General features: G+C 39.4%; 2 protein-coding genes across 5 annotated transcripts in view; one reads left to right on the forward strand and one right to left on the reverse strand.

Moving 5' to 3' along the window:
* The window catches only part of poc1a (POC1 centriolar protein A), a 68,244-nt gene extending 57,876 nt beyond the window's left edge, over positions 1–10,368 (reverse strand). The window contains exons 1-7 of one of the 4 annotated variants that reach the window (XR_004631558.1): positions 9,895–10,368; positions 4,821–4,905; positions 4,516–4,687; positions 4,094–4,273; positions 3,869–3,976; positions 3,107–3,222; positions 1,043–1,176 (exon numbers count right to left, since the gene is read on the reverse strand). Coding sequence is in view for 3 of the 4 variants with exons in the window: in XM_034685580.1 (XP_034541471.1) it covers positions 1,043–1,176; positions 3,107–3,222; positions 3,869–3,976; positions 4,094–4,273; positions 4,516–4,687; positions 4,821–4,905; positions 9,895–9,909 (810 nt within the window). In the remaining variant the exon portion in view is untranslated. Of the gene's footprint in view, positions 1–1,042; positions 1,177–3,106; positions 3,223–3,868; positions 3,977–4,093; positions 4,274–4,515; positions 4,688–4,820; positions 4,906–6,501; positions 6,631–9,894 lie in introns of those variants that run through there. The other 3 variants (XM_034685580.1, XM_034685571.1, XM_034685587.1) reach the window with 3 other exon arrangements.
* Positions 6,574–7,400, forward strand: b9d2 (B9 domain containing 2). The gene has a single exon (XM_034685604.1). The coding sequence runs from the start codon at positions 6,749–6,751 to the stop codon at positions 7,274–7,276; it is 528 nt and encodes a 175-aa protein (XP_034541495.1). The 5' UTR covers positions 6,574–6,748; the 3' UTR covers positions 7,277–7,400.
* Positions 10,369–19,163: the final 8,795 nt, after the last annotated feature.

Genomic DNA, 19,163 nt, shown 5'->3' on the forward strand with positions numbered 1-19,163 from the left:
ACACCCTGAACGCTCTCAGCACTGACAGATTGGTGGAGTCACCACTGAGCCAAAAAGAACAACAACCAAAAAAAAGACCGGGTGCGGGAGATGACAAATTTGGAGGTGTGAAGAGAGACAAGAGAATTAGATTTTTTTTATCTTGACAAATGGAAGAGTCTTGGCAATAACTCCAAAAGAAGCACAGGTACCAGGGACAAGAAGAAAAGAAGAGACGGGCTACGTGTACAGAGGGATAGATAAACAGACGGACCACATGTGGTACTGGCAAGCCACTGATTTCCACAACTAGCCAGCAAGCCAGTCCATCAGCTGTTCAAACAAACAGATACAGTCAGAGAGCGGTCCAGCCAGCTCGTCCAGCCAGCCAAAATGTGAGTGCATGAAAAGAGAGGTGGAAAAAAAAAAACACACACACACAGGGCGGAGGAGGAGGAGGAAAATGAGGATGATAATTACAGTAGTGATGCCGAAACATCCCTTGAAAAAACACAGCAAAGAGGAGGGTTAAAGTTGTAGAAAAAGGACGGGACGGAAACAGAGAGGAGTAGGTAGAGAAGAAGAGGAGGAGAGGATCCAGAGGAATGGAGGCAGAAACACTGTTCTGCTTCCTTCCAACAACCCTGAGATGAGTCATTATGAGTGGGCTGCCCGCTCGCCTGGCAAGTACTAAAATACACCATGTACAAAAAAGGCATCATACGCGCACACACAAACACACACACACACACTTCAGACAATCAAACAGGCACAAAGGAGATGTCAAACACACTCACACCAAACATTCCAAACACACACACACACACACACACACACACACACACACACACACACACACACACACACACACACACACACACACACACACACACACACACACACACACACACACACACACACACACACACACAGGAATACAAACACTAAAACAGACACGACCTATTGTGATCACGACAAGACAACCTGCACAGTTCGGCCTGTTGGATATTGAAATGATATTTATATGACACGTGTGTGTGTGAGTGTGCGTGAGTGTGTCTACCTGGTGTCCGTGCAATGTGTACAGTAGCTTGCCCTCTACAAGGTCCAATATTTTCATAGTGGAATCGCTGGACGCAGTGATGAGGAAATTACCAGCCGGGTGGAAAGACAAGCTGTTCACCACACCACTGTGGACTGAAAAACACACACACACACAAAAAAACCAAAATGTATTTACCCTGAAAGGTAAAATGAAGTGTGACCTTAAAAAACTTAAAAAGTAGAAACCACATTGTTATTCATCCTGTAATATTCAATTTATATGCTCAGTTTTTTGCAACTTAGATGACATGCAATCATAAAACATTGCTATAACTCGGCCTTCTGACTTGTGACCTGGGTGTATTAAATACTTGGTTCTGATTGGTCAGAACCCCTTAACAATCACGGTCTTTCTTGCTCACCTTGTTGAGATTCTAATATGCATAACCACCTGTTCACTATCCATCATCCCTTACTTACAATCAGACAAAGTGAATGCTTGTCAATGAACTTGGATAACAATTACTTTAAGCTAGCTTTGGTGCAATGCAGCATCTAGCAACCTTACAGTTTTTCTAATATTGTACCTGGTCACTTTACATATAAAAATAAACACTTAAATATCAGAACTATGGTGGAATTAGATTTTTTTTAAGAGATGCTGTTTTTTGAGGCAGAGGTAAAACACTATGTTGATCTAGAAATATCAGATTGATGAAAAGAGACAATCCTTCATGTTTGGAAAACATTCTCCATTTTTTCTAGATGTCAGAGGACTAGTTTAGTCATAAACCAGCACCTGAAGAGCAATAAAAGGTTCAACCCTCTGCTTGTGGACACTTCAGCTGGGTAGACGTTTACAAACATGGTTGCCTGGATCCCACTGAAGAGCGCTGCTGCTGTAAATCACAACGCCTTGGTTTCTGTGAAACTTGAGTGGGGCTTGGGTTTATACCTGTATATAGAAATCCTTGCTTTAGTATAAGGTGTATAGTAACTAATCAACTAAAAACTAACTAACCTAAATCTGAAACTCTTCCTCTATGAGGTGGCTGGGTTCATCACTGAAATAAGAATGAGAGAGTATACATTTGATGAGTGGCATGCTCCCTCTGCTGGCAGAGAGATGCTATGACACAAATAGAACTACTTACACCTCTATAGAATAGAAATACTTACACCTCTAACTCAGTGAGTTGAAGATAATGAAATGCTGCATCCAGCTAAACTAAAAGAAGAAGGCATATATTTTTTGGTAGGGTTTAATTCATAATATGAGAGTGAGAAAGCTTTCACCTAAATAAACAGAAAACTATATGATTAAACCTTCAAGACAAGTAATCATGATAAGAAAACTATTATGGCTATCTACCCTATATTGAACCAGAATTTGGAGCGTTTTTCTGGCTGGATCGGCAAACAGATATAATTTGTTTGGCGAAGCCATGTAGAAATGAGAAGGCTGATAGAAGGCATTTTACTTACTATATGCAAATTTGTAAGTCTTGATTTCCTCTTTAATCATTAGATCAAAAGCTTGATTTGATCTTATTTCAGTAACTTATAATAAGCCTAAGCAGTATTTTTGAATGTGTTTAAGGATGAGGCTTCATTGTTTTATAGAGTCTGGTGGGAGTGGGTGACTTTGTTCGGCCTCTTATCAAATTGTTCTTGGATTAAGAGAGGTGTTATTAAATTTACAGCTAACAAAAATCTGACTCAGATCTTGTGTATTCTTTCACATATTTGGTCAGTGAAGCCGATCCAAACCTTAGTACAAGCTCAAGATGTCCTCCCTCAAGGTGGGTTCGATTTACTGTGTCCAGGCTCCTATTGAAGTAATCAATCTTCTGTGACTTGATTCCTTTCTATGTATTTTTAACACAGACAGTCATAAAGCAGCTAAAGCATTAATATAACAATTCAAGATTGCCAAACCTGACACGTCTGTCGTTGATATCCTTGGTTTGAAAACTTTGAATGTTTTGTGACTGAATACACGTTCTGGTTTTGATGAACCACTTGACCATGATCCTCAAATGAACTGACTATTTTTGTTATATAATGTTTGAGGTGCAGTTACCTTGGTAGTGCTGCAGTATCTTGTGTGATCTGATATCCCACACCTTCACAGAGTTGTCAGTGCTGGCTGCTGCGATGCAGGTTCCACTGGGATGGAAGTCCACCTGGTTTGCATAACTGGGAAGACATAAAAGATGATGTTTAAAGAGACAGGTCTCTGGTGGAGCTTTTACAGAACTTTGAATGTGCAGTTCCAGCAAATTAATTCAAAAGGTGTTCATTGTTCAGCTTGAATCTGACTTGTCATCTTTTGCCTTGCTGAAACATCAGGGTGGATTTAAGTCTGTTATTCTTAGAGAGTAAACTAGGCAGACATGCAGCACTTGTTGCCCTCTCCACTGACTTCCTGTAAGATTTTGTAGTTGACCTTTAAGGCTCTTGATTGATGAATTGGCACTGCCCTACTGAGCTGAACTTCTCTATGTCCATACTCCACCTAAAGCACTGAGGTCAACCAATCAACTGCTCCTGGACAAGTCTAAAACTTAGCTGAAAACCAGGGATGATAAGGCCTTTTCAGCAGCTGCTCCTAACCTGTGGAATGGCTTGAGGCTGCTGAGTTGCAGCTTTTACAGAAAAGGAAACAGCCCAAAGGCCATAGGGTGAAAGGGTACATAGCGATCTCTAAATGAAGAGAAAGTTAATAAACTATATAAACTGTCAAAACAAGTCTGTGTTGTGTTTCTTTTCTCAAGCCAACACAAATCAGATCATCAATTATCAATAGTTTTCCTGTGCTCCCTCTTTTGTGTCGAGTGCTCACCCAGCATGTTCATAGAATGAATGGATACACTCTCTGCTATTCTTGTCCCACAGCTTTATAGTCTTATCATCGCTGGATGACAAAATCAATCGATTGTCGGGAGAAAACCTGAAAGAAAGAAATCAGACATCTCAGGTAAAAAACAAAATATATAAAAAAATGTGCAGCAGCCAGTGATGTGTAAGTGTGAAAACTTGTCAGTATGTGTGTGTCCTTGCATCATACTTTGCACAGCGGACCCAGTTGATGTGCTTGTTGAGAGAGAAGATGAACTTCTGTCTGTGTACGTTCCAAACTTTGATGGTCTTGTCGTCAGAGGCCGTGACCAGAGTCTGTCCATCACCAGAAAAGTTAACACTGCGCACGGTGGCAGTGTGAGCTCTGAAAGATGTTGACTCAGCCTTCCTGCACACAGACACCAAGACAACAACAAGTTAAAACACAAATAACCAAAAAAACAGTGGGTGCTGAGAAACGTGTGGCTTCTTCCTTGCTGGCAGGAGCAGGAAGTTCAGAACAACTGTCTGGTTTTGTTTTTATGAGTCACTGGCTTTTTCTTTGGTAAGAGCTGTCAAGATGAAAACAATAGTAATAATAAGATAATAGAGGTACAGTGCAAAACAAAGGCAGAGTACTTTAAAACTTACATGCTGGGAATCCAAAGACGTACTGTTTTGTCTCTCGAGGCGGAAGCCACCAGGTGCCCTGAGGGAGAAAACTGCACAGACATGACAGCGTCTTTGTGCCCATCAAAACGATACGCTCGCATCTGAGGTTTCATGTTCCAGATCATCACACAGGAGTCCATTGAGCCTGTGGCTGGAAAAGGAGGAAGCACAGGTGACTAAATTAAAACCACAGAGTGTGACTGTAGGAAATATAGAAAGAAAACAATAAACTGGTGCAGAGAAATACTCAACAAAGACACAGAGTACACTAATGTATCAGTTACCGATCTGTTTCATGTTGCTGCTGAAGTCCACACTCATCACAGTCTCCCTGTGACCCTTAAAATGTCTCTCCAGAGTGGGATCAGACTGAATGGAGAAAGAGAAAGAGAGTCAGGTTGAGCAGACAAATAAAACAGCCCTTAAAACGTATGTCCTATTTCAGCTACTTCAATTTAAAGTTCTTTACTATCATAAAGTGAAACACTACAGCATATGAAGTTATTGTCAAGTTCTTGCTTTTCCTTCCACAGAGGGAAAAACAGGCTACCCTATAAATAAATGCTAACAGTAAGTAATAAAGGTAAGTTACTATGTGCTAATATGCAGTAATGGTTATGAGTTACCAAATAAGGTCAGTTAGATAGGAAATAGCAGTACAAGTGTGAAGTGACTTTCATTATTTAAGACTATGAAATTAGAACCATTTAAAACGTCATATAAAACACCTTCAAAACACACACATGGAAAAGAAAGTATGTGCAGCTAATGTAAAACTGGCAAGCCACTTCAACTTTAAATACTGACAATTAAATGCTACTGAGACTATTGCCAAAACGTTTTATGACCCTGGAAAATATGTTTGTTCCCTCAAACACAGGCGGTCATGTTTGTTCAACCTTGTGAAACCTGCACTTTTCCTTTGATGGCATGTAAAATAAAGCTGGGCCACCATGTGTGAACTTTGTAAACGTTGGTCCCTTGAGAGAGGGTATCATAGGATTTTAAACTTGAGTATTTCATTGAAAATTGATCAGAAAACATTCAGAGCTTCTAGATTAGAGCATCTTGTTCTGCATGACCATGATTTACGTTGAAAACACAACCGCCAGTGAGTGGCGCTGTTTCACATTGCACTGGTGACTACAAAGTGAATTCCAGAATAAAAACACAAATTAAAGTTCTCGACTTAAAGCTGCAGTTGGTAGGATTGGGGTATAAAACAGTACTTATTTTGTGATGTGTTTGGTAAAAAAAAAGGCATAACACTCATCAACAGCCATCAATAAATTAGGTATTTTGAGATTATGGCGAGATCTATGTATTTTTCTAGGCCTCTCTATCCTGCAATCTATAAATTCCAATCGCTCCCGTCAGCTCTGACCAATCAGAGCCAATCTCCTGATTGGTCCTCCTGCATCGTCCTGATTAAGCGTGCACTACAACTTGTTTGTGAGCAGGGCTTACAGGAGCAGAGAGGGGTGTAGTGAGAGGGAAATCTGGTGTGGAGGGGTAGTGTTGACATTCAAAATCTTTCCCTGAACTGATGTATATTCCAGGACTACAACTGCAGCTTTAACGCTGAAAGATTCGCTGAATTTAGTATGCATGACAGGTTTATCAAGAAGAGCTACATGTAGGGACAACCGGGGACAACTGATGAAAAATCTTCATAACTTTACTTATTATTGTTATTTAATTATTTATTTTTTACATTTTATAATACATTTACAAACGATACAGGCATGTACTCAAACATTTCCATCTGCCATAAAAAAAATATATTTTTGAAATGGCATAGGAGGAAACACGTCAACGCAGTGATCAAGATGATGTGTTCCCTGCGTGTTGCCTGTCAGGCAGCATTACACTTGTGCCAGTCAAATTCGCTATTTTGAAGGAGTAACTCCAGAAACGATGACAGATAGCTTGGCTTAAAAAAATATATTATTTTAGATTTCATACCTTCTAATCACAATGCAAGAAATGCAAGATATGTTGCTGCCACGATGAAAAGTGCTGCCTGAGAAGCGGCGCTCAGGGTAAAAAAAAATGGCCGCTGTCGTTGCAGGGTGTTGGTGTTGCCAAGGAGACGTGAGCTATGGTGCTAGCTCGTAGCTGTTGAATTAGCCGTGGAAACACAAAGAGTGAGAGGGGCAAAGAGTGAGAGAAGGCAACGGCGCATGAGTGTGTGTAAGAAATCATTAACAACATGGCGGAGCTGCACATTATAGGCCAGATCGTCGGGGCTACAGGCTTTCCGCAGAGCAGCCTTTACTGCAAATGGGGAGTTCATACAGGAGGAGCATGGCGTCTTCTCTCTGGGCTTAAGGAGGGTCAGACCCAGGTGGATATCCCCCAGGTAGGGGACATGGCGTACTGGAGTCACCCTATCGATCTACACTTCGCCACCAAGGGACTGCAGGGCTGGCCAAAACTTCACCTCCAAGTGTGGCACCAGGACTCTTTCGGTCGCTGCCAACTGTACGGGTACGGTTACTGCCACGTCCCGTCCAGTCCCGGACACCACCGGGTAAACTGTGTGACTTGGAGGCCGCTCGGTTCATGGCAGGAGCAGTTATCGCAGATGTTTGTGGGCGGAGGTCCACAGCTCCGCAGCCCGGACCTTGTGTACAGCGGGGCGGATAGATACAGACTGCACACCGAAGCCATGGGGACCGTGGAGCTGGAGCTGGGCATCATCATGAGACACTTTGACAAATATGGCGTCGAGAGTTAACACAAACAAAGAAAAAAAGACCATTTTCTTCGTGTTGGTGGAGTCTAACCCCTGGAAAAGTTTTTTATTTTTCATGTTCCCGTTTTTATATATTTTTTAATAAAGACAATATCGTCTTAACGAAGCGGCTTGTTGTTTTTATGTCATTTTTACATTGCAAACCATTGTAACAGGTGTCAACTGGGATTAGCGCTTGCTGCCACTCCAGGATGAGCGGCTAAAACTAATACATGGTTAGAAATCATATTAACTATTTTAAGACTGCTCCATGTTTATCTTAATCCTGTATATTTAGAGAGTTCTTAAATTGTGGGCAAAACATACATTCAACCAACATTTATAAAAAAAAATATGAGGGAAGTATTCTCATCATTGCAGTGGTAATCTAAACTCGAACCTTGCCTCTGCTTCCCCTGACTCTATTTACTGCCCCTCTCGCTCGACCTCGGGCCTGTCCCCTCTGACCCGATGAAGTGCTTTGCTCAGGACTGTAGTCCGGATCAGAGTCTAAAAAGCTCTCACCACGGGGGCTCTGACAAGCAGAAGAATGAATGACATTTAGTAAGTCCTACAGAAAATGTATATGTATCGTAGCGTCCGTCCGGACGCTGTAGGGATGAAGAGCCGATTCGTGAACACGTTGAGTTTTAATAACTGGTCACTGTCGGCCTTGATCACACCAACCAACAAAGCAACAATCAATGTTTGAATGAATGAAAAACTTCTCTTGTCTCTCCTCTCTCCAGCTCACACACTCTACACCTCTCCTGATGCCTTCACTAACCGTCAACACTGTAGGAATTAAGAACATCTACACTGAACACGTTTAACAAACAGTAGAGTTGTTACAGTATTATATGTGTTATAACTTTTCTCCTGATATCTAGTCACCGTGACAACTGGATAATGCTAGAATGACAGTTGTGAGTACTAACAGCAGCCATATTTATTTGTGTTTTTAACTTTAACTATGATAATGTTTTGGTGAGGACCAGTTTTGAATCAGTCACCATCATATGGTCGCAAGTCAGCGGCGCTCGTTAGGTTTACAGGTAACTGTTAGGTATACACATGCTGAGTGAGAAATTATTTGTTAACATTAAATATTTGTCTGATTCATTACAATTAATTCAGATTTAATTATTGCAAATTATCATATTGCATTAACAATTCAATTGTTACTGCTCTAATTAGAAAATGTGTATGTATATTCAGGAATGGGGGATACTCTCATGAGCAGTCATTGAAACAGCAGTAATATGCCTTACTGACAAGTTCCTACATATTGTCAAACTCCATCTTCACTTCTTTATTCAGCTTCAACCATGCCAGACTTCCACCCCATCCTGCCTCCCAAACAAGACAGACATTCATGTTGTGGGTGCTTGTCTGTGGCAAAAAGTATGACAACAATCAGATTTGAATGCTAATATTATATAATTTTTAAACATAAGCTGTGTTTATTATAAGTGTCAAAATGTCATCTGCAGTAATAGCATTGTAGACAGAATAATAACTCTGCATTTCATCTTACAGTGCACTGATTTCCTTCAAGGATTGTTTTAGTCATGCACTTTTAGTTTTTTTTTACTTAAACCAGGGGTGTCAAAGATGCGGCCCGTGGGTCAAAACCGGCCAACGGTACGACTTTGCAAAGTGAAAATATTACAGAGAAGACATTAACTGCAATTTTTCAATAAAAGTAACTACTATTTCAAATGTGTCCTCTTGGGGTTGCATAAAATCATAGTGTTGACAGAGCGCACCTGAACGGTGCTGTTTTTTTCGAGATTTTTTTCTCAAAATGAGAAAATAGATTACTTGCTGTTTGCATAATCCGGTTGCGATTCAAAAATACTTTTTAGAGCACTATAAATAAAAACAACTCTAATATTTTTTTGTGGGCAAAAAAGTACATTCTGAAAATGTTTACATTTACATTTAATGAACTATCTTTCTACAAAAACAGCTGTTGTATATTTTGCCATGATGAGTCTCATAGTGGGGCTGAATATTTTACTCTATAAGCCCTGAAACCTGCTGCGAACACACCAAACACACAGGTTTCCCATTCACCTGACACAGAGTGTAATGTTTACTGCAAAATAACAGAGATTATAATAATGAAGAAGATAAAGTTGATTATTTTGGACCCCTCGGCTCCAGCATGAACAGTGTGCTTGCTGGACAGTGTTGTATGCTGGGGTGCAGTGCTAGTGTTAGTAGTTAGTGGATCATCTTATAGTTATTATGTTATGATTTTGCTGGTCCGGCCCACTTCAGATCAACTTGGGCTGTATGTGGCCCCTGAACTGAAATGAGGTTGACGCCCCTGACTTAAACAGAAGATATTTCCTCCACTGTATCTTACTTATCTTACCATTTTGTTCCTGACACTTAAACAAATACAGCTGGGACTTTGTTTTAGTAGCTAGGTTAGCATCCCACCTGGCCAAAAATGAGTTAACCAGACATTTAACCCTGCTCACACTCAACAGGGGTTACACAAGTTCCTACTTTCCCTTATGAGATGCAAAGTAGAGGACCACCAGAAACCGACCTCAGCTGTGAGGTCTAAGAAAACCTACAACTTCCACACAACTATCTGATACACTCACCTGTGTAGAAGTCATCTTTCCTGAAGCCGGTGTTCAGTGAAGAGAGCCTGCTGGTCGTTACAGTCGTTACTGTGTCGTTGTTTTCTATCACCGGTAATAGAACAAATGTTTAACGCTCACCGGTTGCTAGCTTACAACTAGCTTAGCTGCTAGTTGCTGACAACAACAAAGTTCAGTTTACGCGCCGCGTTGGGCGCTGAGCGTCAGTACCGGTTTCTTAAAGGAACAGTAGTGCAATTTAAACTCCGATCATTCATGTCCCAAACCCATGCCGATAAATTATTCCACTCATTCATATCAACCTGGTTAGATTACTGCAACGCACTGTACACAGGTCTATCCAAACAATCCATAGGACGGCTCCAACTCATCCAGAACACAGCAGCTAGAATCCTGACACATGAAAACATGACCATATCATCCCGGTTCTCAAAACACTTCACTGGCTCCCCGCTCAATACATAATCCATTTCAAAATCATTTTATTAGTCCATAAAGCACTCAATGGTTCAGCTCCCCAGTACATCTCTGACTTGCCCACCGTGTATAACCCTACCAGGATCCTTAGGTCAGCAGGTGGAAGTCATTTAAATGTACCCAGATTTCAGTCAAAGTCTGGTGAAGGGGGCTTTAGTTACTGTAGTCCATATTTTTGGAACAAACTGCCTGCTGACCTCTGGCCCATAACAACGGTCTCCAAAAATATATTTATTTTCTCAAGCGTATGAATGATATAATGACTGTTGTGACTGGATGTCTGTGCAGCAACACTTGCTGTTTGTTTGATTGCTGTATCTGATGTATGTTGGGTGTATCAATTGTTTTTCTGTTTTTATTTATTCTATTTGGAATATATTTTTTATTTTTTTAATTATCAATGTAAAGCACATTGAACTTACGTGTAATGAAATGTACTTTATAAATAAAATTGACAAACACAATCACAATATGTGCTGGTATGATGAAAGTAGAAGCAGTGCAGCAATTAACGAACAGTCAACTTTTAATTGTATGGACTTTTATTTTATAATGCAGTGTCATAGCTACACCACTAAGTGTCAGCAGTGTACCATTGTCAGAAATCATAACAGCTATGGACGCTGCAGTGGGTGTAGATGAATAACCGGAGGCACTTTTTTAATCAAATTGATGGACTTCCTCCTCTAGAATATCACATTCATTCAACTTTCCATTTGCAGTTACAGACTACTGTTTTATATCTTGCTCTGCATGTTAGCAGGGGACATATTCTCATTAAAAAAGCAAAAAAAATAAGCAATGTGTGACAAGACAGAACAGAAATGTTAAGAAGGGATTCAAAGAACTGTGGCTTTGCTTGGGAAGCTCCATTTCCTTCTACTTCAAATCTTATCCCAGTACATTTCTTAAAAACTACACACTGCACCCTTTACTCCCTTATGTTTCTGATGATTGTAACACATTGTTTCTTTGTAACAATGATGTTTTAAAATCCTTGCAAGCACTTCTAATTGAGATGGTGACCAATCATCATCATTAACATGCTGCTTATCTTTTAATCATTGAAAATACAATCATTTGATAACACAACACTGAAAGTGGTCATTCTTTGATTCTCAATATTTGTGAAAGTGCATGGATTTACATGGTTGCTACTTCATTGAATACACTAATTTAGGGAATGCACCATATAGCTACAACAATTATCCATCAGAAACGTTGTACTGAACTTAATACATCTTCTACAGAAAGGTCATATAAGGCTATTTTACTACAAGAGTAGTATTGTTTGTTTTAGATATGGCTTGGCATGCTGCCAGCATGAGAGGTTAAAACAAATAAGAAAAGATTGATTTGGAACAGAACAAGCATGCAGTATGCTTGGGTTTGTACAGGCAGAAAGAAAAAAAACAAACACTACTAAAACAAATACTCGCTTATCAATAAGTGAAGTTGATCAAGAGAAGGAAAAAACCTGCAAAGTCATGGAGCAATGCATTATACGCTGCAAACCTCACCTGGTGGAGGGTAATCTTTTTCTTGTAAGCTAATAAATTACAGGTAACTAGCTAAAGACATCAGCATGTAAAAGGCTTATTGTAGCAAAGAAATTTCATAACAAGATATTGACGATTATATAACCAAACATGGCACAGATTTCCCATCCTCCCTGTTCAACTGCATCGTAGATGTTCTAGTTTGTTGTATGACAGATTGATGAAATATGTTTCATCAAACCAGAAGGCTGCCATTATTACAGCCTTGTGAGGCTGAGGTGATGTTTCTATTGTGTTGGACTCATCATGGCTAATGCGCCCTGCCTTTAACCAGAATCCTCTGTGGGCTGATAAAGCTGGGTGGTTGCTGAGTCGCTTAGCTGAAAATCTATGCCACAAATACTGACTTAATATTCTGTTCTTAACCCAAAGTATTATGACTGACTGTAATTATGATGTTTTCATGATATTTTCACACTATGAAGTCATGTCTCTGTTTTAGGATATAGTTTTCACATCAAGACCTGCTGTGATTCACTCTGTAACCAAGTAGATGGTTATCGAAAAAGATAGGACATAGCTTGAAAGAGAAAAACAGGAAAGGTGTTTTCTTTGGGGTTCGTGTAAGGTCTCAAGCCTGTTCTTCAAAAGCATGTATACAATTTGTTGGCCATGAGTTCAGTCAAGATGTATCATGTCTCAATTTTAGAGGTGCTTACTCCTTCAAACTTTATTTATGGGGTCATATTTTATTTTTGTTGCACCCTGAAGTTTCCAAGCCAAGAACAATGTTTAGATTAAGTATTATTTATTAAGATGCCAATCAAGTATAATAAATCCAGAACCAAATTATGCCTTCTGGCAAGTTTTTTCTACTTATTCTAAAACTCTTAATTCTAAACACTCATACGTTTTGATTCACAGAATAAAGAGAGGAACTTATAACACCCTCTGGCAGGTTCATACTTATTCTCATGACCCTTAATTAAACACACCCTGTATTTTTTTATAGTATAAAGTAAGTCCTATAGCAATGCAGCCCATGTCGAATGATGGGAACATTTCATGTGTCTTATTAGCTGTCAAACCAGTTGTTCCCATCAGATGATGCCTAAGAGAAGGAAGGAGATAGAAAAACAAGTGAATGACCTAAAATCCTCCGGACAACAACAAATGATTCACATTCAGAAGCTGTAAAAGCACAAGGACTGTAATTAACACATGAATGCATGCCCCAAACATACACGGAGAGTGAGTGTCCTTTGTGCTAAGAATGCTTCGCAACCTTCAGCCGTGTTTTATCCAAGGTTACACACCTTCATATCAAACACTCAAAGCTTATCTGACTACTTTATGGACACGTTAAAAGAGTAAGGGCCCAGAGAGATTGTGCTTATTGTTAAAGGGAAGAAGGATATACTGTATTTATGTGTTTCCTTTTAAGGAAAAGAGGAAGTTTTCAAAGATATTTCCTTTATCATCTGGCTCTTGAGACATTTATGACTGCTTTACAGACCTATAAGGGGTTCTTATCTTATCTCCCTTACAACCTGCTTTCACAATGATCAATGCGATTTTCTGGAGCTTGACACGGTCATTGTATAGCAGGGTATTGTTCTGTTTGCAAAGCTTCTTAAAATGTATTCAGTTCACCTCAGTGCTGCAAAGGCGACAGTATGTGATGTATTAATCTTAATCAAATACTGGAAACACAGAATGACCAAGCTCGCTTGTCTTCTCCAACTGTTTCCTTAGGGTTAGGGTTAACTTCTACTATATTCATTTAAAACTCAACTCAACTCAACTCAACTCAACTCAACTCAACTCAACTCAACTCAACTCAACTCAACTCAACTCAACTCAACTTTGTTTATATAGCACCTTTCATACACAATAGCATGGATCCAAAAGTGCTTCACATAAAAAAGGATACATGGACAGCAACAGTTAAAATAATAACAAATAAGAAGAATTAGAATGCATTTAAATACAATAATTAAAGTTAAAACCAATGGATTAAAACTGTTATATAGATCAAAGTCAGAAAAATAAATAAGATTTGAATAAAACAATTTAAATACCAAAAAATTAAATGATTGCGACCTCAATAAAAGAGTTGACGAAACCCTTTAATCACTCTGAGACCAAAGCCAGATTGACAGGTCTTAAGTTTCAGTGCTTGTGTGGGACACATGAACATTGAAAAGACTACTACAAGAAGTAGTCTACATAATAGCTCACTAGAAAAACTAAAGTCATGAAGTAAAATATCACTGCAGTTAAGTATTTATAATTGTGTATAACTTATCTTGATTTATGTTTCCCTTTTATGTAACAATTTTATTCCAAAAAATGTTGCTTTTATTATTGCCCTATCTTAAAGTTAATGTTTCTAAATGAAAATGATTCTCCAACAACAACTCCTCTCACAGTGAAATAATGAGCGTGAAACCATGTTTGTCATGTGAGTGTCTACTGATGCAGCACACACCCTGACAATATCAGGGTCATACATGGAGGTTTCAACTTAACAACAAAATACTCAACAAAATATTTAGACAACGCTTGGGTTTGTCTGGGAAGAGGAATTCTGTTTATGTTACTTTTCTGAAACTGATAGTAGATTTTCTTATAGTGGATTAGATCAGAGAGAGAAATATTCATCAACATCCTGTTAGGTTCAAAGACATGCCTAATGTGTTTAGAGTCAATAAACCCAAATGAGGGTTTGGCTTCATTATTCAACAGCAATAGAAGGCCTGAGTGTTAGGTAAGCCTTTAACAAAGCAGTGCTGCACTGACTGCGTAGTATTTGAGGTGACAAAGGAGAAACAAGTATGTAGCTTATGAATGAGGAAATGAGAAGGTGTACTGGTCTGTGCTGTGCATGAATGCAGTTCTGCATCATTGCATTGTTGTTTTTTTCCATTAGGCTTGCCTATACAAAAGACAGGGAACTTTTTAAAGCATGTGCATGTTCCCCATTACCACATAGAAGAAAAAACACAAGAATTATGTAATGTTTACTCAATGCATGACCTTTGAAGAGCCTGCAGAGGCCAAAACACAGATATCATTAGAACTAGGTGGCAATGCTGCTTTTTTAAATTTTCAACTGAGCTTTTTAGAGCAATGGCGAGATCGAAAAGTGGCCGGGGATATGCTACACTTAATGCCGCTAAATTACTGGCACATTGCTGGTAGTATACTACGGGGGGGAAGTGGTATGTGCTGAATCCTAGACTGGTGTGCTGGTCCCTTCTTTGTTGCCACCAGTGACCTACTCGCCTTCCAACATTATAACTTGTGTCCTAAAAGTAGTTGCCGCCCAAAATTGGAAGGCTACTATTAGACTGTCAAAACATTATCTCCCATGTTCCACCCTCATGATGCATGATAATATTGAAATCAGGGTTCCTGCTTTAAGACATTAAATGACATACATGTTTACATATTTTGTCTTCATTGCATGATACCGATGTCAATAAAGTAGAAGTGGCAAATTATGAATTTTTGAAATCCTGATTAATCACATAATTTCAATAGGTTATCCTGATTAACCAAGTTTAAAATGTAATTATTTTGTATTTCAAAACAGCTTTTGGGTCCATATTAGCAATTCTTTTGGAGATAATTTGGTCACAACATGCCACCCCGAGGCCATCCCCCCAGACCCAAATCTTTCACCATGTTGACTGGCAGCAGTCAATTGCCACCCATTTGAAAGTGCTATATTTAACCTCTTCTATTTAGTTTCATCCACATGTCTGCAGTGATTTATACACTCCAACATAGTGCTTTCATGATGGGGTTGCCTTCTGAGCTCCTAGCTCCTAGTTGCCTCCTAGCTCAAACTTGAAGCACTCTATTGATATTTTAATTCTGTTTGACTTGAATTTCATGTTACTTCCTACTTGTCAACTGAGTCATCAGGGAGTTTTTTAAAGAGTACAGTGGTGTCATTTTCAATCTTGAGGGCAACAAGACCAGGAAAAAGATGCAGCAGCCTTGCCAAAAGCAACACAATGTTATGTGATTAAAAAACAATGTGCAGGGCACCGTTGGCCTAGCGGTCTAGGCGCGAGCCCCATATCAGTTTATGATGTATTTTCACAGTAAAGGCTTGGACACATCTTTAGTGATGTTTGGCTTGAAACAGACTCGTGCACTGTCTCTGTACTTGCTGATAGAACAGTTTATTTCAAATGAAAGGAGTCAGAATGAGGTCTTTCTCTGCTAATGTGCACTGTATGTGAAACATGCTTGTACTTAGGTGAGGAAACAAAGTAAGATTGACAGGATGTCATGGTGACATGGTGAGATAAAAATGGTAATTTAACAGCTCCTAATGTGTAGGGTTAAAGCGAAAGCCCAGAGTGTTATAGGGGAGTAGGGGAGAAGAAGCCTGATCATCCTGTTTCCTGAAAATATGCAGCCTGAATCCCCTGTTCTGTTTGCTTCTGGTTTTACCTTTGTCATGTCAGCGAGGACTTGTACCGTTAGATGACCATTGAAATCTTATGTAATGTGACGTTTCATGCCAAATGTCAAAGGTAACACAGCAGAGTAACCCAACAACAAAAAAGGCCTCCAGTTTAGGAAAACTAAAACTGTTCTTTTGATCAGGAGATTATCTTATTGGATTTTGGACAAAGTAAGAAAAGGTCAGCAGCCCCAGCAACTTTTCACTAAGTTCACATACAATATACTGTGTGAAACCCTCCAGGCAGTAAACACAAACTTTAATCTTGAATTAATGAAACACTTTGGTTGAGATTAATGGAGTTCTGACACAGGAACAAAGGTGCCAAAGTGACTGTCAGATTCACATGCTCGAAGACAGTGCCAAACAAACATTAAATACGATTGATGTGGTGATGCTGTTTAGGAGTCGATGAGTTCCTCTTCCAGGTAAAGGATTGAGAGCAGAAAGGCTGTAAACGTTGATGAATCTTGAGGACAAAGTCTGAAACGTGCAGCTTTATTGAGTTCTTCCTGCTGCAGCCAGGAGCAATGCTTTCTAGTCTCTTTGTGGTGATTTCCAGCAAGGAATAGAGGAAGTTCACTTTTTGAAATTCCAATTTACTTATCAACATATAATGATAAAAACTTAACTGCTCGAACAGGTATGAGTATACTCTTAAAGGAAATCCAGGCTGTAATTCACATGATCAGTTAAGGCTGTAAATGAAGGAAGAAAAGTAATAAAAAGACTGGTGTAATGCCACCTTTACTCTGGATTATGAGGGTAAGAGTTCAGTGCCTCTTTCATTTGTTTGCTTGATGCCCTTTTACCTGCACAGGGAGAAACAAATTGGCAGCATGTTGGAGCACACCCACGATAAAGAGTGAAGTAGTTATACTTAATCATATAGAGTTTCAATTCTTCACCTATGACACCCAATGAACAAACAAGTTCTTATTAAGCATGAAATCAAACTAATAGACATGACTCTCTCTTACATTTCCAGGATGTTTTTGTATGCATTAAAAAACTTTGTTTATTAGCAGGCTTAATGTAAAAAACAGAGATAAATGCAGGTATGTTGCTTTGCCTGCGGCGAGAAAGAGGAACAGCTGACTTCATCCAACCCTGCAGCTGTATGCTGTTATGTGTCACGCACACGCAAATCGTAAACACAGCAGTGCTTCCTCTCTTTCTTTCTTACATACACTTAAAAAGTAATGTCATACATCTTTAAAACACAGCTCAAGTGGTCAGGTGATCATGGGTTGCTGTTGTTTTGAACTGTGGGGTTTATATATTGTAATAAAAGCTCAAGCAGTTTCTCACTTTCCCTGTAAAACTCCAGATATAGATGGAACTCTATCTCTAAAAAAATATCAGACTGAAAAAACTGAACCAGGAAGTTTTGAGCAGCACTAAGCAGTTATCGTCAATCTTGGGAACTCTGTGACGGAAAGCCTGAAATTTACTGGTGGTATGTTACCTTTAAACTTGTTCCTGGTGAGGCCTCAGGAGGGCGTGGACAAAGCTTGACTCTCTGGTTATTTGAGTGAAGGTTACAACAGGAAACAAATGTTAAATACAAAAGAGACAATGGTGATGATAATTTGACAGGATTAATACAGCTGCTTCTTGGAAAACAATCAAGACTTCAACAGGAAACATCCACAGCCAGTCTGTGAGAAAGTCCGGGTATTTCCTGGACCTGCAGTGACCAGTCATATGCATAAACAGTGTATAAAAAGTTATTGAGCAACTGGAGATAAAATTCCCTTTAATACTCAATATGAAAAATACATTTCCTGTCAGTGGTGTCACATGTTTGTCCTTATCTGTAACTCCATCGTGACTGTGTCTGTAGGGCAGGGGGACGTGAAAGGCCGAAGAGGACAGGAATGCTCAGCTCGTGAACCTGGACCCCATCCAGTCTCAACAGGAACACCAAGGCCAGTTTGACCAAGGACTCCAACCCTCCACTGATCCACTGAGTCGCATGCAAACTGTTGGAATAACTTGTTACTTAAGTTAAATACTTTTATCTGTCCATGATTTCTTTTTTTAAAGCTTACTTCTGAGCTGTTGTGCCCTAACTGAGAGAGATGAGAGAGTGGATAGGGAAGGAAACTGTGAAGAGAGAGCGGGTAAGGACATGAGGCAAAAGGGCCGCAGGGTGGAGTCAAACCCAGGCCCCCCACTCCAAGGACTACAGCTTCTGAACACAGGGCATGCTGAGCTCAACTTGCACCCCATCTGTCCATGATTTTTAAAGAAGTCCCTTATATTTTCTCCTGAAAAAAACACCCTGTCAAATAAAAAAGATCACATTTGACTCTGATAATATGTAATGTAAAATGTAATAGAGACAATAGTGACATTTTCAGCTTGTGCCAATAACTTGATATTAGTTGTCATTTTGGTCTTAGTCAGCACTAATCAGAAGAATGCATAATGATAAAATGTTACATTCGTGAACATAAAAGCATTAAATCAAACATATACATGCCTCATAAATAAATATTAAAGTTATATATTTTGAGGCATTTTAGCCTTTAATGGACAGGACAGCTGAAGAGTGACAGGTAATGTGGGGGGCAGAGAGTGGGGGAGGACATGCAGTAAATGGTCGAGGCTGGAATTGAACCTACGACCTCTACGACGAGGACTATAGCCTCTGTACATGGGGCACGAGCTAAGACTGCTAGGCCAACGGCGCCCCATAAATAAATAAATATTAATATTGGTGTACATTATTTATTCCAGTCAGAAAAATAACTTAGAAAAGTCTGAAATTACAAAGTTCCTTCCAGAATAGTACTTGAAATTAT

Source organism: Notolabrus celidotus, chromosome 1 (assembly GCF_009762535.1).
Source record: "Notolabrus celidotus isolate fNotCel1 chromosome 1, fNotCel1.pri, whole genome shotgun sequence".
NCBI lineage: Eukaryota > Metazoa > Chordata > Actinopteri > Labriformes > Labridae > Notolabrus > Notolabrus celidotus.

Coding starts and splice junctions, on each gene's coding strand:
- b9d2 (XM_034685604.1), top strand. CDS start 6,749: ATGGCGGAGCTGCACATTATAGGCCAGATCGTCGGGGCTACAGGCTTT.